Genomic DNA, 25,983 nt, shown 5'->3' with positions numbered 1-25,983 from the left:
ATCCTGACCCATATCCAATTCCAGCCCTTAGGTTCCATTCACATCTTTTCATATCGTCTCCTTGCTGTCTGTCTGCCTCATTCAGATTTGCCCTAGGTTGTCTTTGTGGCCCTCCTTCCAACAGCCCCTTTTCAAGAAGGCCTCACATTAATCCTAGAGTTCCCCTATTAGGCGAACACTGACTGAGTGCTCTGGGCCGGGCATGGTGCTGGCTCTGAGGATCTGGAGACCAATGAGGACAGCCCCTCCCTGAGGAGCTCGCCAAGGAGCTGACCCCACACAGCAGGGAAGACTGGGAAAGGGTTGGAGCTGAGTCTGATGGCCGAGAGACTGGAGTCAAAGCTTCCCAAAGAAGAAGCTTTTGTGTGGGAAGATCAGTAGTGTTCTCTCTATTTTTTTTCTCTTGGTCTTAAGTTCTGAGAGCCAATCTAATAGCATCACTTGGAGCCAGGTGGACTCGAGATGGGCTCTGAGACTTCCCCATAGGTGAGATTGATGTTGAGGGCACATGGGGGTGGGCACCCCAGGAGGGGTGCGGGGATGCTCTTCAGCCCTGGAACCCCCTTCTCTTCACCAGCAGTGCTTTTCTGCACTCCCAGGAAAATGGGGAACCGGGCTTCCTGACAGCTTGGAGAGAAATCACAGTTGTCTTCAAAGGAATTAAATCTTACCCACATCATTCATCCTGTATCCAAGAAAACCTTCTCCTGGGAAAGTATAAGGAAAAGAAAAGAAAAAGAAAATACACCCTTACCTCTGCCTCTGCAACACCAAAGCCACCCATCCTTTGGATAGGCAGTGGGTCGTCGGTAGGCTGTTGTCACATATTATCTGGCTGTCGTGGGGTCACCTGGCCTGTGCATGGTCTCCCTCCCACGTTATGCCTGATGGAAAATGGCCTCATTACTTCTGCGTTTCTCCAAGGCCCTTCCTCTTTGTCTAACCAACATGGCTAAAGGTTATTGAAAATAAAACCAGTTTCTCCCAGAGTTCTCATAGTAGTCATATTGTTGTGTTAAAAGCTGTGGAAGTGGCAGAGAGGAAGAGAAGGTCAAGGGTTGGAGCAGAGGCCTAGCAGTTGTCTTGGGGGGTTTCGTCGTCCAAGGAAAGATCTTTCTGGGCCATTGAAGACCGAGGCTTTGGTAACCACTTTAAATGCATCTCACTTCTCCCTCATGCCATGCGGATAACATACTAAATAAAGTGTCTTCTTCCTCTTCTGCTGTCTCCCCCACCTCCATCTCCTCCTCCTCCTCCTCTTCTTCTTCTTCTTCTTCTTTTTTTTTTTTTCACTTTCCTGGTAGTAACTGTTCTTCCTGGAAGAGCAGAATCTTAGAACTCAAGGGCCAGGTGACTGAGAGCAGGAACTGCCTGTCCTTCTAGCAGATGGGCACCGGGCTCTCTGAGCCAGGGAACAGATCCCAGAGTCTCCTTGGGTCATCGCATCTTGGGATTTGACATTTTAACTTTTCCTCATCACTAAGCACATTTCTCCTCCTTTAATTTTAGCCCAGGACCCTTTGTTGGCTCTCGGGTGGGTCTGGGGAAGAACATACTTATACCTGCCCCCTGTTGCCAAATGCAAGTGTCAGTCACGGAGTTGGCTTCTTACGCTTCTGGCAAGGCCTCAGCGGAGCTGAGAAACAGGCAGTTTGCCTTCTAGAAGCCCATCCTGGGATTGGTAGCTTTCATTGGCCAGTGTGGGGTTGCCCCTCCATTGCCCACAGCTCAAGGACCATCCTGGGGCTCCTGGCCAGCCTTTGTGCCCCCTCCTTGTCATCCACCCCTGTCAGTCCCACCTGTCAGAGAAAGCAGCCTCTCTTGACTCTGCAGCTCTCAGGACCCTCCCTTACAAAGTAGCCTTGGGGCAAGACTGTAAGCCTCTCAAACCCCTCCCAGACACCTCTGTACACTTACCAACAGCCCCTGGATCCTAGAAGTCACTAGCAGGAGGGATCTCGGACCTAGTAAGGGGTAGGGGGTCACACAAGGCTGAATGGCGGTTACTTTGGGGGAAGCAGCACCTGTTAAATCCCAAGTAAGGAGTAAACAAGGGCTGCTCTGTAGCCCCAGGTGTGAGTGGGAAGGGCAGACTTCAGTATTGGCTTCAAGGAATTTTCCCATTGCTATCCCTCTGGGATGTCTTCTGTCTCCAGATCTTACTTTCCTGACATAGATCTAAACCTATTACGTCAAATGCCATCACTAAAATGACAACTGAATTATTTGTAAAGTAAAAAAAAATTTTTTAATGCCTTGGGCAATTTTAAAACAATTATTGATTCCGCACAGGAAATGTGGCCATTCCTAGAAATCATATCATTTATTCTGGAAGAGATGTTGGATGTCAGCTTGTCTCACTCACCTCCACTCTCTTAAGATTGTCCCTAAGGGACCCCAACCTCGAAAAGTCCCCTACCCACATCCTTGCTTCTCTCCTTCTCTCCTTCATCCTCTCCTATTGGTGCCATCAGTTAGTCAGTCTTCCAAACGAACCTGGGATTCATCCTCCACTGTCCTCTCTTTCAGCCCTTCCACTGAACCCATTTCTAAATCCTTGCGTTTTACCTCAGAAATGCCTCACAAACATGGCTTCTCTCTTCCTCTGCCTTAGATCAGGCCATTGTCATCCATGTCTGTTGTATTAGCCTCTTCCCTAAACTCCGTGCGTAGGCCCGTCCTATATGTTTAGCATCCCTAAAATTTTCGAAACCACGAGGTAAAATTTGGAATTCTTGGCTGTGGCATTCATTCAGGGCTCTTTGCGCGATGCTCCTCCCCCCGTCTCCACACTCCCAGAGACCTTTTTAGTGGTTTCTGACAGGAATTTATTTAGTTACACAGGAATCAGCTTACGCAGGTGATGGCAAAGCTGGGAAGCCGAACAGAAGACTCAGGGTGAGACAACTCAGAGATGAGTTCTGGCGGGAGGCCTCCCACCCCCTCTAGAGCTTAGGAGCAGGGGACCACTCTTGGCCGGCCTGGCGGGAGCTAGTCCACAGAGACAGGGACCATCTGGTGGTGACAAAAGCCAGGGAGGAGACCCAATCACTGTGGGGTGCTGCCCAGCACCAAGGGACGGGAGAGAAATACCCTGGCTTCTCCCTTCCTCCCACCCTTCAGTCCCTTGCTAGTGTCTCTTATTGGCTGAACCTAGCCAGAAGCCGGAGAGCCCAGAAAACAAGAGTTTGTGGGGGGTCAGCCTCACCCCACCTCGTGATGCAGATCAGGGCAGGAGAGCAGAGAGTGGCTCTGAGAACAAACAGGCAAATGACTGGTGTGTTCCCTTCGTTCCACTTGAGCTACAGTTAATTATTAACCATCCCAGAATTTTTATGATATCCTCTGCAAAATTCTTATATCTCCTTCATCTAGAAAGGCGAAGGGATACCTTCTTCATGACCAGCTGAGATGTTTTCTTCTCTGTGAAATCAACAGACACCTCAGAAAGCGTTAGCTACTCCTCACCTGGGCTCAGACAGTTTTTTTGTGTACTTGCCACCAGGGCATTATAATGCATCATTCTTGTGTCTGGTTGCCTCTACTTGCCCTGGAGACCCTCCACAACAGATGTAATATCACAGATCTCTGCACTCTTGGGATCCAATCCAGGACATGGGCCTGCTGAGTCCATGCGGGGATGGACAAACGAGGGAGCTGTGGGGGGTGTCTTGTTCAAGGTTGCAGAGCTGGTGAGTGGCAGGGCCGGGACGGAGCCCAGGTCTCCAGCCCTGTGCCGTTTTCACTCTGGATTTCATCTGTAGTAACTAGTAACTCCCAAGAACCAGATCTTGAGGGGCGCCTGGGTGGCTCAGTCGTTAAGCATCTGCCTTCGGCTCAGGTCATGTTCCCAGGGTCCTGGGATCGAGCCCCGCATCGGGCTCCCTGCTCAGTGGGAAGCCTGCTTCTCCCTCTCCCTCTCCCCCTGCTTGTGTTCCCTCTCTCACTGTGTCTCTCTCTGTCAAATAAATAAATAAAATCTTTAAAAAAAAAAAAAAAAAGAACCAGATCTTGAAAGTTCTGTAGGCATAGTTCCTGGACTTATGTCTTAGAAAGTATAAAATGATTGGGGCGCCTGGATGGCTCAGTCAGTTGAGCCTTTGACTCTTGGTTTTTGGCTTGGGTCGTGATCTCAGGGTTGTAGGGTTGGGCTCCTCGCTCTGCAGGGAGTCTGCTTGAGATTCTCTCTCTCCTTCTGCTGCCCCCCCAATCCCGCTCTCACGCTCTTTCTCTCTCTCAGAATAAATAAATCTTTAAAAAAGAAAACAAACCCACAAAGTATAAAATGATTTATAAAAACATTCCCAAGTTTTCCAAACCTTCATTAATCTAAACAAGATGTTTGGGATCCTATGGAAGGAATATGGACAGACAGACAGACAAGGATCTGCCTTTCTTTTTTAAACCTGAGACTGAATTCTGCTAGATATGTGTTTTTTATGGTAACTAAAACCTAAACTCTTGTTGCTTCAGAATGTTAGACTGTTCATTATGTGTTCCCCAAAAATGAATCAGAAGAAATTTGTAAGTAAAGAACTTAAATCCTGACATCCACAGATGTCCTTGGGAATGCCTAGAAAATTCTCAACGAAAAGAGGCAGCAGTTTATGAAGCTAAAAAATGATGTTTATAAGAAACTCAGTAAGAGTCTGTGGGGAGCATATTGTATGTGATTTTCTTTGTCCTTTTAGGTTTGAGTCAATAACTTCTCAGCAGGAGGACCACACTGTGCGTGCCATCAATTCCTGCCAGGCAGGAATAAGGCCCCGTTCACTGCAGTAGGGAATATACAGGCTCTGACAGTAATTTCAATGCCTTTCTTTTCTTATTTGCAAGAACTGAACTCTTTTTACTCTTCCTGTTACATAAGCTATTACCCAAAGGGGAAAGATTTTAATAAAATGGAACTCTTTTTTTTTTTTGATGATTATTTATTTATTTATTTGACAGAGAGAGAGAGAGAGACAGCGAGAGAGGGAACACAAGCAGGAGGAGTGGGAGAGGGAGAAGCAGGCTTCCCGCCGAGCAGGGAGCCCGATGTGGGGCTCGATTCCAGGACCCTGGGATCATGACCTGAGCCGAAGGCAGACGCTTAACGACTGAGCCACCCAGGTGCCCCTAAAATGGAACTCTTATTTATTTCCACGAAATAGCTGCCTGGGAATGACAGTACTAGCTGGAAATGTTCAATTAATTAGAGAAATATGTTTATTAGATATGACCAACCTTTATGGTCATATTATTGGGACTCTCTCATGTCCGTGAACACACTGAATTGATTCCATTTTAGGGGCCGGTCATGGGCCTGAAGAAACTTCAGAGGAAGGAGCCAGACCCTGCCCTGGGAGCTATCACGGTTCGTTTATATACAAGAACACTGTCCTGAAACATTGAAAGTGCATATTGTGTAGCAGAACATAAGTGCTTATTTAAAAAAAAATATATATCTAATGAAATAAAAACTCAATTTCGTAAAAACGAATACTGGGCAAGACCACAGATGAGAGTGAACAAGGTCAGTAGGTGACTCCTGCGTGCTGCCTACAGCTGGGCTAGACACAAAGGGAGGAGCAGGGAGGGAGGGGCATTGGGTCCTCAGGCCTCTGCGGGCCATGCAGCAGGAGCAAGGAGACCGTGAGGGTCACACGCATGCTGGGCGGGCGCCACCAGCACAAAGACTGACAAGGCCCGGTGCTGCCCAGCAGCCTGATAGGACAGTGGTTCCCAGAGTGTGCTTCATGAGCCCCGGGGGTGCCGGAGAAACTCTTTCCAGGAGAGCAGTTGATAGGCTCTTACTTAGTTCAGGTATGTTCAGGCACAGAAATTGGCAAATTGTACACGTTGGCCTCCCCGAAGCCCTTTCAGGGGATCTGCATGGGCAAGACTATTTTCATACTACTACTAAGATATCGTTTGCCATTTTTACTCTCCTTTCCTGAGCATACAGTGGTGCTTTCCAAAAGCCACAGGAGGCGTGATACTGTAATACCCTGAATGCAAGAGTATCACATAGGAGAACCCAGCCGTCTTCTGTTAAACCCAAACAGATGTGCAAAAATGTAAAACAATGCCTTCTCACTCATTTTTTCGGTTTGGAAAATGGCTATTTTTCACAAAAATGCTATTTATGTTACCATATAGTTGGCTTATTATTATCTTAAAGTAAATTAATAAAGAAATGTATTTTTTAAACTCAATTTTTTTAAAAAAGATCTATTTATTTATTTGAGAGAGAGAGAGCACGAGTGGGAGGAGCAGAGGGAGAGAGAATCCCAAGTAGACTCTGCTGAGCGCAGAGCTTGACACAGGGCTCGATCTCACAACCCTGAGGTCATGACCTAAACCAAAACCAAGAGTTGGACGTTTTTTTATTTTTTTTTTATTTTTTTAAAAATTTTTAAAGATTTTTGTATGTTCATTTGAGAGAGACAGAGATAGCGAGAGAGAACACGAGTGGGGAGGAGAGGGAGAAGAAGGCTGCCTGCTGAGCAGGGAGCCTGATGCAGAACTCGAGCCCAGGACCCTGGGATCATGACCCAAGCCGAAGGCAGATGCTTAACCAACTGTGCCACCCAGGCACCCCTAAACTCCTCAGTGTTATCTCAAATTGGTAAATATTAATAGCTATAACCCACATAAACAACTCAGGGGGTCCTCAATTTTTTTGAGACTTTATTTTTTAGAGTGGTTTTGGATGCACAGCAAAGTTGAGCAGAAGATACAGAGATTTCTCACAGACCCCCTGCCCCCTGCACAGCCTCCCCCACCATCAACATTCCCCACCAGAGAGGTACATCTGTCACAGTTGATGAACCTACATTGTGTAAGGGAGGAAAAATACCTTCCCCTCTACTCTTCTGAGTTCTTAGCTGAGACGTCTGTGATAAAAGACAGATTAGCAAGAGAAAAACAGGCAGAAGTTTATTAACATCTATAACTCATATATGCGTGGGAGATACCCAGGGAAAAATGAGTAGCTCTCTGAGATGGCTTGAGATTCAGGCTTGAATATCATCCTAAGAGGGAAAGGGGAGGGGGAAGTAGGCCTCTTAGGGGAGAGCAAATGATTTTTAGGAGAGATAAATGGGCCCTTAGAAGATTAGGTGGGATATGTGATAGTTTATGACCAAGTTTGTCTGGGTATCACCTAGTTTCTTCTCCTGTAATGAGCCACTCTTTCCTGGTTGATGAGACTCTTGGAGAGGTGGTTTATAATAATTGAGTTCCCTTTGGAAGATCTGTCTTTAGGCAGATACGGTGTTGTTTTAGGACAAATGTATAATGACATGTATCTACTGTTATAGTATCATACCGAGTGTTTTCACTGCCCTAAAAATCCTCTCTGCACCTCTTATTCATCTTTCCCTACCTCCATCCTAACTCCTGGCAACCACCGATCTTTTTACTGTCTCCATAATTTTGCCTTTTCCAGAATGTCCTATAGTTGGAACTGTAGACTATGCGGGCTCTTCAGATTGGCTCCTTTCACTAAGTAATATGCATTTAAGATTCCTCCACATCTTTTCATGGCTCGATAGCTCATTTCTTAGTAGTGCTGAAGAATATTCCATTGTCTGGATGTACCACAGTTTATCCATTCACCTACTGTTGGACATCTCGATTGCTTCTAAGTTTTGGCAGTTATGAATAAAGCTCCTATAAACATCCATGTGCAGGGTTTTATGTGGACATAGGTTTCCACCTGCCATGGGTAAATACCAAGGAGGGATTCTTGGATGGTAAGACATGTTTAGTAAGAAACTGCCAGGCAGTCTTCCCAAGTGTCCCATTCCCACCCACAGTGAGTGAGGGTTCCTGTCCCTCCACATCCTCACCCATATTTGGGATCGTCAGGGGTGGGGATTTGGGCCATTCTAGTAGGTGAATAGTGGTATCTCATTTTATTTATATTTTCCTGACAACATACGATGTGGAACACCTTTTCATTTGCTTATTTGCCATCTCCCTATCTTCTCTGGTGAGGTATATTTTGGACAACAGTCCTTTTTCAGATGTGTCTTTTGAAACTATTTTCCCCCAGTCTGTGGCTTGTCTTCCCATTCTCTGTCTTTTTTTTTTTTTTTAAAGATTTTATTTATTTATTTGACAGAGAGAAACACAGTGAGAGAGGGAACACAAGCAGGGGCAGAGGGAGAGGGAGAAGCAGGCCTCCCACAGAGCAGGGAGCCCGATGCGGGGCTCGATCCCAGGACCCTGGGACCATGACCTGAGACGAAGGCAGACGCTTAACGGCTGAGCCACCCAGGCGCCCCTGGTCTTCCCATTCTCTTGACAATGTCTTTCACAGAGCAGCAATTTTAATGAAGTCCAGTTTACAAATTCTTTCTTTCATGGTTTGTGCCTTTGGTGTTGTCTCTAGAAAGTCATTGCCATACCCCAGGTCATCTAGATTTTCTCCCATGTTGTCTTCTGGGAGTTTAATAGCTTTGCGCTTTACATTTAGGTCTATGATTTTGAGTTAGTCTTTGTGAAGGGTGGAAAGTCTACGTCTAGATTCATCCTTTTTTTTTTTGCACGTGGATGTCCAGTTGTTCGGCACCACTCGTGAAAAAACTGTTTTTGCTCCATTGTATTGCCTTTGCTTCTTTGTCAAAGATCAGTCGACTGTATTTATGTGGGTCTGTTTTTGGGTTCTCTATTGTGTTCCATTTATCTGTCTGTCTCTTCTTTCACTGCTTCACAACTATCTTGATTATTATAGCTTCATAGGAAGTCTTGAAGTGGGGTTGTGTCAATCCTCCAATTTTGTTCTTTTTTTTTTTTTTAAAGATTTTATTTATTTATTTGACAGAGAGAGACACAGCGAGAGAGGGCACACAAGCAGGGGCAGTGGGAGAGGGAGAAGCAGGCTTCCCGCCGAGCAGGGAGCCCGATGAGGGGCTCGATCCCAGGACCCTGGGATCATGACCTGAGCCGAAGGCAGACACTTAACGACTGAGCCACCCAGGCGCCCCCTCCAATTTTGTTCTACTCCTTCAATATTGTGTTGGGTGTTTAGGGTCTTTGGGTCCTCAGAGTCTAAAGGGTGGGAGGGAGGGTCCTGAGACCAAAGTTTGAGAACTGCTGTTGTAGAGAAGGATGGGCACACAGATGAGTGTATTAAATTCTTTTGTTTGGATAGAGGATAGAATGTAGTAGAAGGGAACCCAAACTGAGTTTTGTACATCTTATTGCCCTGTTTTAGGAGCTGAGCAAGCTTGTTGTGTTAGGGCACATCTCTGAGAGTCCAAATTTAGATGCTGTGTGACAGAGACAGGAGCCTGGTCTCAGAGAGAACCCTAGAGGGGTGTAGGACATGAATTGTTGTCTTCCCTTGGGACCAGAGAACGCAGGGCAGATGAGGGAGGTTTGGAATTGGTGTTTCCATTTCTCTAAGCGAAAGGTGAGTCTTGGGTATTAGGATGGTGCAGGTGAACCAAGTGCCGTGCCTCTTCATCTCTGCAATTAAGATGTGTTAACTCTCAAGAATAAACCAGGTTACAAGGGCAACAATCACATCTTGTACTGTTCACCTACCCCCCTTGAAGTTCTACAGGAAACATATGCAGAGTGGGAAAGGTGGGGCTTTGGTCTCAAACTCCAGGATTAAAAAAAAACAAAAAAACCCCCCAAAACCCTGTTGTGTGGGTCTCCTCCAGAGAGAAAGCTTTATTTGCTGAAAGAGGCCAGTTGCTTTCTCTGCTCCATTCTTGCAGGCCACACCCCAGACTCAGACCACTCCTGCACTGGGTGAGGCCAGCAGCTGACTAGAGCGGGCCCGGGTGCTGGATGGCGCCTATCTCCCACCTGCACTGTCAGGCCACCCAGCTGCTCTCAGGCCCAGTTGAACTCATCAGCTGCAGGAGAGTCTTGAGGGATCCCAAGAGCAAGCCAAAGCAAGCAAGCCTGAAGGCCAAGCCTTCCTGTTCCCTAACCACGTGGAAGGATATCACTCCCAGGGACCACCCTTGATTGCCTCCCATCCTTTGGCCACTTGCCAGACACCCTGAAAGCACCAGTCCAGGCCCCGTGCCCAAAGTAACAGCGTTCTTACTGGGGAGGCAGGGCTGTTGTTAACCTGGGGAAACCAGTGGGTTCAGAGGGTCTGCAGAGGTCCAGAGATCAGGTGTCTGTGCTGTTTTACGGGGAGAAGGTCTAGACTTTTCATCAGATTTCAAAGATGGGGAAAGTCCTTCCTTATAAAAAGTTAAAGGATCATTGTGTTAGCGGGCAACACTAGTTAGAGCCGTCCTGTTGCAGGTTAGTCAAAGAGTCCATTCAAGCATATTAATTCAGCAAATAGTTGATTTGCTCTCTGTGCCTGGCTCGGTGCTGAGGGCTGGAGACGCAACATTGAGTAAGACCAGATGGGATCGCTGTGTCATTGAAGCGCACGGATGTAAATCAAATACTCACACAAACGCATGTCTAATTTATGAGACTGATGCACTCCCACTGCGCCAAGAGGGCCGCTACGCATGTCTAATTTAAAAAATCAAATGTTGCTCTGAATTTCAGAACCCGGTTCTATGATAGATACAACAGTGGATGTTTAGTTTTTGTTTTTGTGTATTTGTTTATTTTTGAATAGGTACTATATTCATGTTGAAAAATTCAAAAGGATTATATAGTGAAAGACCACTCCACCCACCCCCCCCAACCCCCCGCCACGCGCCACCCACTTACCATTATCCCTCAGCCACTCCCTGGAGGCCATGCATGCTTCATAACATGAGTGGCTGTTCTGCTGTTCAGCGGGGGCGGAGGAAGGGAAGTGTAGAGAAAGCTTACCTGAGGATATGACACTTGAAATCTGAATCATGAATGTGAAGCAAAGAAGACTGGAAGGCATAGGGGAGGCATTCTAGGTAGAGGCAATAGCTTATTCAAAGGCCCTGTGGCAGGAGACAGAAGAATGAAAAGAAAGCCTGTATGGCTCAAGTGCAGAAAGCAAGGGGAGGTGAGGTCCAGGATGCTGCTGGGTGGAGAGGGTGCAGTCTTGTAGCTCTCTTAGCATTGTGGACTTTCCCCTAAGAGCCTGGCAAGCCACTGAACAATGAGAGGAGGTAACCTTCAATCACACTTGCATTTTGAAAATGTTACCCTGGCTGTAGTATGGAGAATGGATTGTAGGAGAATGGATTGTAGGGACTTAATAATTGACCTGCATCCTGGGGAATGAATGGGAGTTTTTCAGCAGACTGGGGAGGTGCTGAAGCTACAAAGGGCGGGTGGGGGAGAGAGAACCCTTCCTGGGGGAGGGAGCGGCAGTTAATATGCTTATTTCGTTCAGGTGAGAAATCATGTGGCTTGGTGGTGGTGATGTATCTATATATATTGCAAGAAATGCATTGGTATACAAGGTTCTTCTGAAAAATGTTAACAAAACGTTTGTTTCCGTTCTCTCAACCGAGTGGAAGAGTCAGCTTAGAATGTAGTTAACACCCTGGTTGTATTTGGTCCAAGTGCGTGGCCAAACTAACGGGATAATTTAGCATCCTGTAAGAGGCTGGTGGGCAAAGGTCTGAAGTCTCCTAAAATCTTGCTAGAAGTCGTCTGGTCCAGGCTCCTGCTTGAGCACCGTGAAGACATCTCCCCTGTGCGGGAGCCCTCCAGTGGCTGGAGGTTGTTACTGTTGTTACCAAGTCATAACAGAATGACCGCGTGGGTGATGTGCGCTAATTAGGAAACAATTGTTTTGGCCTCTGCACACTCAATTTTCCTTCTCTTCTCCTGACCCCCCAAGAATGGCTTATTCTGAGGAGCAAGGAGGTATCCCATGTGGTTTCATCCGCCAGAATTCCGGCAACTCCATTTCCTTGGACTTTGAGCCCAACACGGAGTTCCAGTTTGTGGAGCAGTTAGAGGAGCGCTACAAATGTGCCTTCTGCCGCTCCGTGCTGCACAACCCCCACCAGACGGGCTGTGGGCACCGCTTCTGCCAGCACTGCATCGTGTCCCTGAGGTGAGCTCGCAGAGCCCGCAGCTCTGGTCACAACCAGAGGTGGGGGGCGGGGTGGGGGCCGTGGGTGTTCCTGGGACCCAGGTGTCCAGAGCGAGCACTCGATGGGAATTGCCGCGGTTGGCCACAGAACCGCGAACACGAGGAGGGGCCCTCCCGGAGCCCTTCTCCGAGAGACTAAGGAATCATGTTTTGGTTTTTCAGTTTTTGGTTTTGGGGGCTTTTTTGCCACTCACTAATTGATAGTCACCTCCCCCCCCCTTTTTTTTACATCAAGTGTAATGAAAATACAGTGTTCTATTAGTTTCAGGTGTACAATATAATGAGTCAAGAATTCTATACATGACTTGGGGCTCATTTCAGTCACCTTTTTTTTAAATGTAGACCACACCTGTTTTGCATGGGAGGGCAAACCTTGATGCACAGTCTGTGTTGGGAAGGACCTGTGTTTCACCGGGGTCTTTGTGGTGGTTGCTTGGACCTTTCCTTGCCAAAAGGCAAAGGTGGTGTCCCATCCGGAAAGGGACCGCACCTCAACGGGGGCACTGTCCGCTTCGGAGGCAGCTGTAAAACCTGGGTCCTGCCATTTTGAAGGTGGAGACCAAGAGAGATGTGGAAGCAGGCTTTGGGGGCTTATTTAGGGCAGTAAGTAAGCTGTCTGCTACCAAGCTTGGAAAGGGGGTTAATTATAGCACATTCTCATTCATTCATGGGTTTGTCCATTCAGCACCTGTGTGTTCCAGGCACCTTACTAAACTGAGCTCTAGGGCATGGAGAGGAAGGGCTGGAGGTTCGGTGTGGAACAGGAGCCAGCGTCTGCCCTCTAGAATGCTCCAGACTAGTGGTGTTACAGGGTGATAAGCACTGGCAGACGACATTGAACTCTGTCTGGGGGACTTACTAATTGACTGCATCCTGGGGAATGAATGGGAGTTTTTCAGCAGACTGGGGAGGTGCTGAAGCTACAAAGGGGGGGTGGGGGAGAGAGAACCCTTCCTGGGAGAGGGAGCGGCAGGAGGGGAGACAGGGCCCGGCCTGTCCGGGGGAGCTCTAAGGGGTCAAGCATGGCGGGAGTGCTGGGGCTGCTCTTGGAAGAGCTGTTGGGGTCAACTCTTAATTCGGCTCTATTTTTATTTATCTCTCCAGAGAATTAAATGCAGTCCCACTCTGTCCTGTAGATAAGGAGGTTATCAGATCTCAGGAGGTAAGAAAATCCCCACTTTGGTTTAGCAGTTTGCTGGGTGATGGAGAAGCCAGTGTCCTGGGTTGAATTGGACATGGAGGTTGGAGCAGTAGAGCAGGGGAGGGGGCCCTTTCTTAGAGTCCACATTCCTCTCCTATGGGGTCAGGTCAAACCCCACTCCTACCACTGTTTCAGAGGCTTCTTTAGGTCTTTATTGACTCCACCCCCCAGTTTTTCCTCTGTTCTCTCCTTACCCCCTTCCTACACCAGCTCCAGGTATACTGAGTTGCTTGGAGAAATGAAACACCCTGTTCCCTGGAATTCACTTTCTCCTCTGGTCTATTTCTAGAACTTCCTTCTATTATTATTATTATGTCTAACAATAGCTTCATTTAGATATAATTCATATGCCATAAAATTTACCTTTAAAGTGTACGTGTTTCTTGGGTATACACCCAGGAGTGGAATTACTGGGTCATGTGGTAATTCTGTTTAGGGTCATAATGGTCACTCTATGTGTAACATTCTGAGGAACTGTCAGATTATTTTCCAAAGCAGCTGCACCATTTTACATTCCATTCAGCAGGGTGTGAGAGTTCAAATGTCTTGGATCCTTGCCAAAAGTTGTTACTGTCCATCTTTTTGATTATAGTCTTTCTAGGGGGTACCTGTTTTGATTTGCATTTCTCTGATGATTAAGGATATGGAGCATCTTTCATGTGTTTGTGCATTTGTATATCTTCTGGTAGAAATGCCTATTTAATTTCTTTGCCCATTTTTAAGTGGATTATTGGTCTCTTATTGATGAGTTCTAAGAGTTCTTTTTATATTCTAGATACAAGGCTCTTATCAGATATACGATTTGTAAACATTTTCCTCCCATTTTGTGGGTTGTCTTTTCATTCTCTTAGTGGTGTCCTTTGAAGCATGAGAAGGTTTTCGTTTTGATGAGTCTTACTTGTTTTTGTTTGTTTTGGTTGCTTGTTCTTTTAGTGTTGTATCAAAGAAATTGTTTCCTAACCCAAAGTTTTCCTCCCTTAAAACTTCCTTTTTGCGGGGGAGGGGGGTGCGGGCACGGAGGGAGAGAGAGAGAATCTTAAGCAGGTTCCACATTCAGTGCAGAGCCCAACGTGGGGCTCGATCTCATGACCCGGAGATCATGACCTGAACTGAAATCAAGAGTTGGACCCTTAACCAACGGAGCCACCCAGACACCCCTCCCTTAACACTTCCTTTTAAGCTCAGTTTTCTTCCTTTACAATTCTGCTAGAGGACATTCAAGCATCACCTCCTCTAGGAAGTTCCCCCCTGAGCACCTGGTCTGATGTACATGCTCCTGCCTTTTTTTAAGATTATTTTTTAAGAGTATTTATTTATTTATTTATTTATCAGCGAGAGAGAGAGAGAGAGAGAGAGAGAGAGAGACAGAGAGAGAGAGAGCACAAGCAGGGGGAGTGGCAGACAGAGGGAGAAGCAGGCTCCCTGCTGAGCAGGGACCCCCGATGCGGGACTGATCCCAGGACCCTGGGATCATGACCTGAGCTGAAGGCGGACGCATAACTGACTGAGCCACCCCGGCATCCCTCCTTCTCTATGCTCTTATGTTGTGTTTTGCAAATGCCTCGCAGAGGACAGTGCTGTGTTTGTGTGTGCCTCACCCACTCGATTAGGGGTTGGCATACTACAACATGAGATTTGTTGGCACAAATCCAGCCTGCCACCTGTTTTTGTATGGCCTGTGAGCTAAGAATGGTTTTCCTATAAATCATTGGAAAAAATCCAAAGAAGGGTACACAAGAGCTCTGTACTATCTTTGCAACTTCTTGTGAGTCTTTGAACTATTTCAAAACAAAAAACTTATTTTAAAAATCAAGAGAAGAATTATGTTTTGTGACACATGAAAATTACATGAAATTTACACTTCAGTGTCCATTGATAATGCCTTATTGGAACACAGCCATATATATCCGTTTAAGTATTGTGTACAGCAGAGCTGAATAGTTGAAAAAGAAAAGGTTGCATCGTGGCCTGCAAAGCTGAAAATACTTACTCTCTGACCCTTTATGGAGAAAGTTTGCCAACCCCTGGTGTGCGCTGGAATAGCAAGTCAGCGCGGCCTCGGTGACACTACGTGATGACTAATACAAACTGTTACACTATGACAGGAAGCTAAAAGCGTTACCCTCCCCCACAGCCCACCTTCTGACCTTTGAGCATCTGAGGTCAAGTGCACCGTGAGATTCTCCTGCAGCCTACTGCACCGAGCATTGAATTTCCTGACTTGTGTTTAGTGGCTTGTCGGAAACATGTATCTGAGAAAGCCTCTTCTTTGATGGTGCTGAATCTGTTATTTCCATTCCAACTTGTCTGGAAGTTTCCACTTGACTTTTGAGATGTATTTGAAGACCAAATTAATAATAGTTTCATTCACATTGCTCTGAAGCTTTGGAGTGTATGAGACCTATTATGTTTCTCTCTTAGGTGTTCAAAGACAATTGCTGCAAAAGGGAAGTCCTCAATTTGTATGTGTATTGCAAAAATGCTCCTGGATGTAATGCCAAGATTATTCTGGGACGATACCAGGTTGGTATTCCTCATGACCAATATTTGCCTTTGTCATTTTTTCCAGTGACGTGTATTGAACACCTTTATGTGTCAGTTCCTGGGCCAAGCATGGTACGGGGCTCATTGGGTTGCTCTCAGAGAATGCCTGTCTAGCAATACATTTGGCTACAGTACAGCACACCAAGGGCTAAGGTGTGAGTGAAAAGGTCCATTTTGTTTGGAATGCATGGAGGGAATACTATCTGTGCTAGACCTAAATTATGGGTTAGGGGTCATTGATCCAAAAGAGAAGATGTGGGACATGCGGGGCAAAAGGACGTGTCATTTGTGGGGAACTGTGAAGGATTTGGGGTCCCCAGGGTGGAAGCTATGGCAGCCTGCAGAAAGATATGATTGCAAGAGACCCTGCCTGAAAGTCCTGGCAGGTGGTGGGTGGGTGGTTCCCAGCAGCTGTGGGCCGTGGCTGTTAGTTTGTGATCTGAGGCATATAATGCAGACCAGATCAGATTTGGGATGTGGTTTAAAGGTGAAGCATTGGTATGAGCTGCAAACACATGAAGTGTAGGGGTAGCGAAGGGAAGTTACTTTCACATGAAACTGCCCTGCCTGGTTCTTCCATCCAGCTGGGGAAGCCAGAAGCTTGGTAAATGTCAAACTGGAAATGGGGCAACGGGGCTTTGCCATGGCAGGCCCATAGCGGATTTGATCACACTGTGCAGGAATAAGAAGCAGGCATCTCTAGCTTCCAGAGAATGGCTTGGGGGCTGCTGAAATTTTCCTCTCCCACCCACACATTTTGGAATACATTTCAGGTGATTCAGCCTTTTCTCCACCTTGCCTCCAAACCCCCCAGGCACTGAATTCCTAACGTGTAAATGCTTTCCCTGTTAACCCCAGGATTTTTCTGGAGGTTCACCGAACTTCCTAGAACTTTCTCACATTTTGATAGTCAGGCCCTAGAGCAGGGCCTCTTTTCCAATTTTGTTGTCACGAAGCCTGAGCAGGAAGTGAGGCTCAAGTTAGACCATCCAGCTCATCAGCTTTTGTGACCAGATCATCAGCTTCTGGAGAACAGTGGCTGGTTTCTTTTCACCTGTTTTCTTCTGTGTTTCCCCTCATTCCTGCCCCCCACCTGCACCCCGGCTTGCATGGTGAGGTGTAGGTCCTCCCCAGGTAGTGGAATCCTGATGAGTGTTGACTGTTTTCGGTGAGAGTGAATTTTGGAGAAGATACGGATTTCAGTGGTCACTCTTTGTTTCTTATTACTAGAGGCAAAGGAGAGTAGCTATAATATTTATTTACCTCCTGCAGAAAAACTGGTTGCTTTTTCTCTCGTTCAGGAAAGGGGTCAGCAGACTGTTCTGTCGAGAGCCAGTTAGTAAAATGTTTAGGCTTTCCTGGCCATACAGTCTCTGTATCCGCCACTCAACTCAGCTCTTCCCTTTCAGAGGGAAAGCAGCGCCCCCCCCATCGTCCCCTCCCCCACAGTATGTAAACAAGTAGATGGGTGGCTGTTCTCCAGAAAAACCTTATTTACAAAAACAAGAACAGGCCAGCTGTGTTTTAGGGGATCTCGCAGGGGACAGGACCATCACAATAACTTGCTGTGATCCAGAGGTTTTATTAAGGTACGCCTCCTGCTTTAAAAAATCTCTACCATGAAGAATACTGGAACGAGTAATGTCCATGTCATTGTTATCTCATATTCTGGTGGAGAACATTTTCTGACCACAGCCTGACCGTTCCCAGCTTCTCTTGGGCCTGGGATCCTGTATTTCTTCTGTCTGCTTTTCTTGACCACTTCTGGAACAGCTCCCACTCCCTCTCCCCATTACTCTCTTGAATCCTTTCCCTTCCTTCCTGCACTTAGGACATGCCCTGCTCTTCTTCCGTCTTTCCCCTCCATCCTGGCTTTTGCCATCCGCTGTGCAGAGATTAGTACTTGGTGCCGGGGGTGCAAAAAGAAATTAAAAATGTCTTTGGAGAATGGGTAAATCACTCAGCAAGCCTAAGGAAAATATTCAGGAACTAACCTGAGAATCTGAGCTAATAGATAATCTGAAGTAGACTCAACATGCTTCCTTCTCCAGCCATCTTCCCTGTCCTCCCAACTCCTATCAAACAAGGCTGGCACGGTCTCGGTCTGCCCAGCTGCCCCCCGTGTCCTCCCTCCCTCCAGGCTTCCAGCTGGCCCCCCGTCCCCCTGCCCCAGTCAGTGCGGCCCACTGGCCTGTTTTTTCTGTTGCAGGACCACCTCCAACAGTGCCTATTTCAAGCTGTGCAGTGTTCTAATGAGAACTGTCAGGAACAAGTCCTTCGGAAAGATCTGAAAGAACATTTGAGTGCACGTTGCCATTTTCGAGAGGAAAAATGCCTTTATTGCAAAAAAGATGTGGTAGTAATCTATCTACAGGTAAAAAGAAAGAAAAACGAATCGTCTTTATGGGACTAAATTCTACTTGAGCGGTCACAGTGAATCGGGACATTACTGAATTTATTTTTGTACAGAAATAGGTCTGAAGAATTTTCTGAGAGTTCTGTAAAAAGCGAAAAGTCTTCTTGTTGGACTCTAGAGTAGGACTCATTTATCATTGGCAGAAGCATTGTTTGAGCACCTACTGAGTGTGAGTGTGCAAGGAGCGCTGCTGGGTGCAGGGTCACAAGGAGGTGACGATACTATGTCCTCAGGGGGCTATGATCTGACTGGAGTGGCAGGATGTAGGCAGAGAAAGAGATCATGGCTACCTTTTACATGTACTGAAGGAACCATACTGATGACTCCCATAGTCTGCCCTCCGTGAGTCCTCTGCCCTCTGACCTTCTTTTGGAATAATTGGAAAACTGAATTGAATTCATGGGAAGGAGGCGGCCATCTTTAGTCCTTTTTGGAACTAGGCTGTACCTTCCTGTAGAGGGTAAGCCACATAAGATCCCCAGAGACATATGCATAAACACTCTGAGGCTGTAGAAGGGAACCCTGGGAAGCAAGGATTGGCTCTGTTTCATCATCCTTTCTCTGTTTCAGAATCATGAAGAAAACTTGTGTCCTGAGTACCCAGTATCTTGTCCTAACAGGTGTTTGCAGATTATTCCAAGAACTGAGGTAACTGTAAATGAATCTCTTAGTAGATTTTATGTAAGATAAAGTTTTAGTTAACCACTGTGGTGTGTGTTTGATCAAATCCCACAGGCTGAGGCCCAAGATTTAAAGCACACCCACGATAACCACGTCTCTGTGTCCCCTTCCCTTTTCCCTGAGAGTTCTCCATTTTTACCGTAGCTCTCCCTCCGCCAGGCCTCAGCGTGGCTTTTCCCCTTCTGTTTCCTCCCTCCTTCCCAAGCCACCCTGGGGTTCCCTGCATGCTGTAGTTCTCTCAGGCAGCTGGAGAATTGGTGATGAATTTCGGTAGCATGAGGTGTCCCTTTTGTAGGTGGATGAACACCTCGCTGTGTGTCCTGAAGCCGAACAAGACTGTCCTTTTAAGCACTATGGCTGTACTGTAAAGGTATGGGATGCCTTTTTGTTTCTGCCTCTACATTCTACTGTGTAATTTATTTGGCAGGTTTATTTTACTCTTTGATTCCATTCAGGATGCAGAAGGACATTCACTTTGGAAGAACTTTAAGACTGGCAGTGTTATTAGTCGGGGTTCTCCAGAGAAGCAGAATCAATAGGAGATATATATCTACATATAGATACATAGATAGAAATTTATTTTAAGAAATTAGCTTATATGATTGAGGGGGCTGGCAAGTCGGATTATTTGCAGGGCAGACCAGCAGGCTGGAGTTTCTATGTGATAGTCTTGAGAAGTGCTTCTTCTTCAGGAGACCTTATTTTTTGCTCATAAGGCCTTCAACTGGTTATATGCAGCCCTACAGCATTATGGGGAGTAATCTGCTTTACTTAAAGTCAACTGATCGTAAATGTTTATCACATCTACAAAATACCTTCACGGCAACATCTAGATTGGTTTTTTTTTTTTAGTATTTTTATTTATTTATTTGACACAGAGAGAGAGACAGTGAGAGAGGGAACACAAGCAGGGGGAGTGGGAGAGGGAGAAGCAGGCTTCCCACTGAGCAGGGAGCCTGATGTGGGGCTTGATCCCAGGACCCGGGGATCATGACCTGAGCCGAAGGCAGCCGCTCAACCGACTGAGCCACCCAGGCGCCCCTTAGATTAGTTTTGACCAAACAACTGGGCACCATAGCCCAGCCAAGCTGACACATAAAAATTAACCATCACGGTAATTTTTCTAATTTGGATTCCATTGCCTCTACCAGAGTTTGAGACTTTCTGGAGTCATTCTTCTGATGATTATAAATCTTGGTTTTCTGGTACCCTCGGTCTATCACCAAGTATTCTGAAATAGAATTGATTTGAAATCATGTTTTAAAGTGTATTTTATTACCTATTAAAGACCTTTAAAAATATTATTCAATAAATTGTATAAAATAAATTAAAAAAAAAAAGTTTGATTCCTACCTCATTTTAACATATTCCAGATGGATCAAAGTTTTAGGCATTAAGATATATCATGCACTGTATTATTTCACACTTTGTGTACATCTAAAATTACTCCAAATAAAAAGTTTATTTTAAAAAATCATAAAAATACTAGAAGAAAAGGTGAGTGAATTTTTTTTATTCTTGAAATAAAGATCTTTCTTAGATGACTAACACAAAACCAGAAGCCATAATTTTGATGTTTAACCACAAATATTTGAAACTTTTATACAATTTTTAAAAATACCATAAATAGGGGCGCCTGGGTGGCTCAGTCGTTAAGCGTCTGCCTTCGGCTCAGGTCATGATCCCGGGGTCCTGGGATCGGGCCCCGCATCGGGCTCCCTGCTCCGCGGGAAGCCTGCTTCTCCCTCTCCCACTCCCCCTGCTTGTGTTCCCTCTCTCGCTGTGTCTCTCTCTGTCAAATAAATAAATAAAATCTTTAAAAAAAAAAAAATAAAAAAATAAAAAATAAAAAAAAAATAAAAATACCATAAATAAAGTCAAATGGCAAACCACAAACTGGAAGGAAATATCTCCAACATATGACAAGACAAAAAGGGTATTTTCCTTAATATACAAAAATTGTTACATGTAAATAGCTTTTCCAACTTAATAGAAAAATCGGCAAAGGAATATATGAGTAGTTCCAGAAAAAATTCGATTGACTGATAGATGTAAAAAAAAGACACTCCATCTCACTCCTAAATAAATGTAAATTATAGCAAGAAATAAAACTTTCACCATCAAATTGACAAAGATTAATACAATTTATAATATATAACTTTTTATGAGGGCAGTTTGGTTATTATCTAGGGAAAGTTGAGGGGTGCTTGGCTGGCTCAGTCAGATCTTGACCTCAGGGTTGTGAGTTCAAGCCCCATGTTGGGCATACAGCTTAGTGTTTTAAAAAATTAAGTAAAATAAAAGGTTCTTTATTTAAAAAAAAAAGTGAACCCACACATTGACCTTATAATTCTATTGCTAGGAATTTCTCATAGATACTCTTTCATAAGTATGCAATGATTACACACATACACAAACACACTCACACAAAGATGTTTATATAGCAAAAGAAAACAAAAAACTAAAAACCTGTAAGCCCATCACTAAAGTGCTGACTATGTAAGTGTATATATTTGTATTTGGGAATGGCATGCATTTGATAAAAAGAATAAGGTACATATTTTAAAAAATTGAATATGGTTATGATCTCATTGAGTTAAAAATGTGTATATATCGTCGCTGACTCTGGTGAGTGAGAGACTAGGGAATTGGGGATGGTGATGGAGAGAAGGAGCCTTTTGCTTTTCATTCTCTATCTTGCTGTATTATTTGACATAAGCATACATTTCTCTTATTTTAAAAACCTATTGGAAAAAAATGTATATTGTGAGAAGCCTTTTTAAAAAAAATTAGTGAAGAGGGTGCCTGGGTGGCTCAGTTGGTTAAGCCGACTGCCTTCGGCTCAGGTCATGATCCTGGAGTCCCTGGATTGAGTCCCGCATTGGGCTCCCTGCTCGGCAGGGAGTCTGCTTCTCCCTCTGACCCTCCCCCCTCTCATGTGCTCTCTCTCTCATTCTCTCTCTCAAATAAATAAATAAAATCTTAAAAAAAAAAAATCAGTGAAGAGTCCATACATTTTCACATATCAAACCAGTGATTGTCTTGGCTGCAAAACAGATAGGGTTTACCTTTTCAGTGCACGAAATACAGAATTGCTTTCCAGCTCTGAGAGAAATCTTCTTTACAGTTAGGCCTAAACTCCCAGTTGGGCTGTCCTCTAGAACTCACCTCAGTACCAAAGCTGAGGATGAGATTTGTTCTCTGGAAGAGGGGCCATTCCTAAACTGGAGGGAAATTGATGGTTAATGTACGCTTAGGTCCACGGAATCACCCAGAACACCTAACATTTGCTTTTACTAGGAATAGAGGCAGTTTGCAATTCAGTATTTTAATGATTAGGGAAGAAGTTACCCTTTATTCTTGCAAACATATTGCTTGATTTTGAGGGCAACAAATTTGTGTGGGCTGAAATTACTATCAGGTTGCGTACCTTTGGGCTTTGGTAGAAGGCAGCATGGAAATGTGTGCTTCGTAGGAGAGAGAACTCACCTAGGCTTGACACTGATCTGAAGCTAACCCACCAAGGAGATAGATTTTATGTGGGACTAGTTGAGAGATGATAACTACACTTAACCCACAGTCCTAGATTTCCAGCGCACGGAAGGAAATCTGCTTTTGAGAATGTTGACAGTGGCTTGATTCTCTGTTTCTGTAAATTTAAAATTGTCTCATGGGCACCTTAGAATCCTGGAGCTGGAAAAGGGACCAGGAGGGGCTATTTTTTCCTGCAACCCACCTTTAGACAAGTAAGCAAAGTTGTCACAGATCTGCGTTAGCAGAATATCCCACCACCACCTTCATTTTTGGAGCCTTTCAACAACCTGACTTCCTTTCGTCTTCGTATTGAAGGATAAACGGGGGAACCTGCAGGAGCATGAGCATTCAGCCTTACGGGACCACATGCTTCTGGTTTTAGAAAAGAACTTCCAATTAGAAGAACAGGTAAATATTCAAGGGTTCACACGTAAAGGGAGGAAGCACAATTGCTGGGATTGGTAACTCTTGGTATTTTTACATTCTCCTCTGTTTCAGTACGAGTCGGCTGGAGGTAGATGCTTTTCTACTAAGCAGCCAGGCAGACTCATAGGATTATAGAACATTAGAACTGGAAGGTGCCTTTGAGGTCTTTGGGTCCAACCGTCTCATTCAACAGATGAAGTGACTAAGCTCAAAGAAATTTTGATGTGTTTGTAACTTGTAAGTGGCAGAATTGAATCTCAAACCCATGTCCCCTGATTCTCAGTCCAGTGCTCCGCATGAAATACCATACAGCCTCTCTGCAGCCTAACTTAACACACCTTCTGGTTAGTATTTGGCACCTGGTAGGTGACGAGTAGGCGTTTGATGTTTTTTAATTAGCCCAGTGTTGCTTTGAAACAACAGTTGACTATCTGTTCTAGGCATTATGGGTTTTATATATTTTGCAGTAAGTCTTAACTCCTGCCCCTGAGAAGCTGTGCAGGCTGCTAAATGCATACATCCCTCTTTATTTCACTGAGTTGGGATTATCAAGTGAAATTGTGTGTGCGAATGCCTGCCGCAGTCCCTGGAATATTCATAATGGACCTCAATAAATGCTGCTTCTGTGGAGTAATTATTCTAAGAGTTAATTATTTTGTTAGAACCTCTCAGAGGATCAGACTTCGCAGGCCCATGGCAGGAAGAGAGGGAGCCAAATTCTACTATTGCCAATCATTTTTTGATGTCTGGTTCCGTATTAAAGGAGGTGTGTGAGTTTCAAGGTCAGATCCTGGAGAAAATTGGGAAGACCAGTTAAACTGTAACTTTGGTAGAGCGCACGCTGCCTGGTAACCATTCCCAAGTTCTTTCTGTACCACTCGCTTCATCCGTCCATCCATTCATTCGTTCAACAAACACCTGCCATGTGTCAGGCATGAGGTTAGTTGCTAGGGGCTCTGAGTGCGGGAGGACACGGCTTCTGCCCTTGAAGAACTCACAAAAATGCAAACAGATAAGTTGCTGTGCCCTGGGACTTGCTGTGGCTCAGTCTGGGGTACAGAGGCTGCAGCGATTTCCTCTGGGGGGGTTGGGGGAGGCTCTTCAAGGGAGCACATCCGAGCTTCGCTTTGAAGGAAGAGAAGATTCGTCAGCCTAAATGTTGTGGAGAGGGTGTTCCAGAAGAGGAAAGACAGGGAGGCATGAGGCTGATGGTTCAAGGAGCGGGGGTTTTGGGGTGGTGAGGCTCCTGAGTGTGAGACGGGGAGAGCTGGAGACTGGTATGCTGGATCCACATAGCAATGGCCTTCCGCGTAAGCTAAGAAGTTGCAGATACTGTACATTCAATTATTTTTTTTTTATTCATCCATATTCTGCCTTGTTTCAGAAAGGATTTAAGGGCCCAAGTTTGAACTAATGTTTGTCAGTAATAGGGAGCTAATAATGGAGGTTTTGAAATAGGAAAATATAGGTTTCCCCCACTATGGGAAAGTAGAGCAATCCTATGAAACCTTTCATAGGCTGAAGGGGTGTAAAGCAAAGAAGCGGTTACCATTTCGTAAAAAGCGAAAATCCTCTTTGACTTCTTTCGGTTAGTGAAAACAGGTACTAACATAGGTCTTTCATAAAAACAAAGTGGCATTAGGTGAACTTTTGGATAGTGGGGGCAGGCAAGGACCAGTACGTGGCCAGCTAATTGTTTGTTTGGCTTTGAAAAGTAAGACAGCTGTGGGACGCCTGGGTGGTTCAGTTGGTTAAGCATCTGCCTTTGCATCAGGTCGTGATCTCCAAGTCCTGGGATGGAGCCCCATGTTGGTCTCCCTGCTCAGTGGGGAGCCTGCTTCTCCCTCTTCCTCTGCCCCTCCCCTTCCCCCTGCTCGTGCTCGCGCGCTCTCTCTCAAATAAATAAAATCTTAAAAAAAAAAAAAGTAAGACAGCTGGTGGTAGCATAGAAGATGGATAGAGGGAGAGAGGAGCACGAGGACAGGGGGACCAGGCAGAAGGATGTTGTACTAACCTAGACAATGTAGCAGGAGAGCCTGGCAATGGATGGGTGGGGGCTCTGGAGCCAGAACGCCTGCTTTGAAGACCTGGCTCTTCACTTGCCATGTGGGTTTGGACAAGCTACTTAGCCTCTCCCGTCCCTGTTTCCTCATTCATAAAATGGGGTTGTGGTGAGGGTTAAGTGAGCTAATATATTTAAGCTCTTTGCATAGTGCCAGCATGATCAGCAGCTCAGGATTAGGCGAAGGCAAGCTACTGGAGCTGGCGGGCTGGTGGTGCTGGGGAAGGTCAGCCAAGGCTGTGTCGGGATGGAGAGGGCATCGAGAGAGGTCGGAATGACAAAGCTGTAAGTCTAGAAGGCAGAGGACATGGTAGTTGTTACCTGAGATGGGCGCTACAGGAACGGGAGCAGAGGAGAGGAGAGGGTGGGGACAGGAGACACCGAGGTTTGCTTTCGATCAGGGAGATAGGTCTGCCGTGTAGGTGGAAGTCAGCTCTCAGGGTCTAAATGGAAGACTCTAGGGCCAGGGATCACATGGTTGTTGCAGCCATTCATGTACTCATTTATAAAACATGTATCAGATGCCCCCTGGGTGCCAGGCACTGTGCTAGGCTTTGGGGATGAAGAAATGAGTGAGATGTAGCCTCAACGATTTAGTGGAGGAAAAAGAGCGAAACAACCCCAGAAAGCAGTAAGAGTACAGAGGGTAAGTTAAATGCTAGAATGTGGTCAGGGGGTCTTGGGACTTGAGAGAGGACCTAGGTTGGTGGTATGGTGAGGAAATATTTCTGAGAGAAAGTGCCCTTGAGTGGAGGTTGAAAAATTGGTGGTTTCTAGATGGAGAAGGAAGCATCTGAGAGAGCAGGACCCAATGGACAATAGAAGTGTGTAGTCTTGCTGGGCAGGGCACACGTGAGATGCGGATGGGCAGGCGGCCGAGAAGGTAGCCAGGGGCAGATCATGTAGGGTCCTGTAGGGTCTGTAAAAGAAGGCCACTGAGGATGGTTAAGGAAGGGGGGGGAGGCGACAAGACCAGATTTGTCTCTCCATATAACTCTGGTTACGGCATGGAGGATGAATTAGAGGAAAACAAGACTAAAGAAAGGGAGAGCATCATTCATTCATACAGTCACTCAACAAATATTTATCAAACACCTGCCGGGCACCAGACCAGT

General features: G+C 45.7%; 1 protein-coding gene across 3 annotated transcripts in view; it reads left to right on the top strand.

Moving 5' to 3' along the window:
- The window catches only part of TRAF5 (TNF receptor associated factor 5), a 47,288-nt gene that overhangs the window by 15,560 nt on the left and 5,745 nt on the right, over nucleotides 1-25,983 (top strand). For all 3 annotated transcript variants that reach the window (XM_036095697.2, XM_036095696.2, XM_036095694.2), the window contains 7 exons: nucleotides 11,747-11,965; nucleotides 13,109-13,166; nucleotides 15,627-15,728; nucleotides 17,959-18,123; nucleotides 18,736-18,813; nucleotides 19,142-19,216; nucleotides 22,696-22,788. In XM_036095697.2, the coding sequence (XP_035951590.1) occupies nucleotides 11,748-11,965; nucleotides 13,109-13,166; nucleotides 15,627-15,728; nucleotides 17,959-18,123; nucleotides 18,736-18,813; nucleotides 19,142-19,216; nucleotides 22,696-22,788 (789 nt within the window). In that variant the 5' untranslated portion in view covers nucleotide 11,747. The remainder of the gene's footprint in view (nucleotides 1-11,746; nucleotides 11,966-13,108; nucleotides 13,167-15,626; nucleotides 15,729-17,958; nucleotides 18,124-18,735; nucleotides 18,814-19,141; nucleotides 19,217-22,695; nucleotides 22,789-25,983) is intronic.

The sequence above is a fragment of the Halichoerus grypus genome, chromosome 7 (assembly GCF_964656455.1).
Source record: "Halichoerus grypus chromosome 7, mHalGry1.hap1.1, whole genome shotgun sequence".
Classification (NCBI taxonomy): Eukaryota; Metazoa; Chordata; class Mammalia; order Carnivora; family Phocidae; genus Halichoerus; species Halichoerus grypus.
The sequence above is the reverse complement of the archived record's forward strand: the minus strand, read 5'-3'. Positions and strand labels throughout refer to the sequence as shown.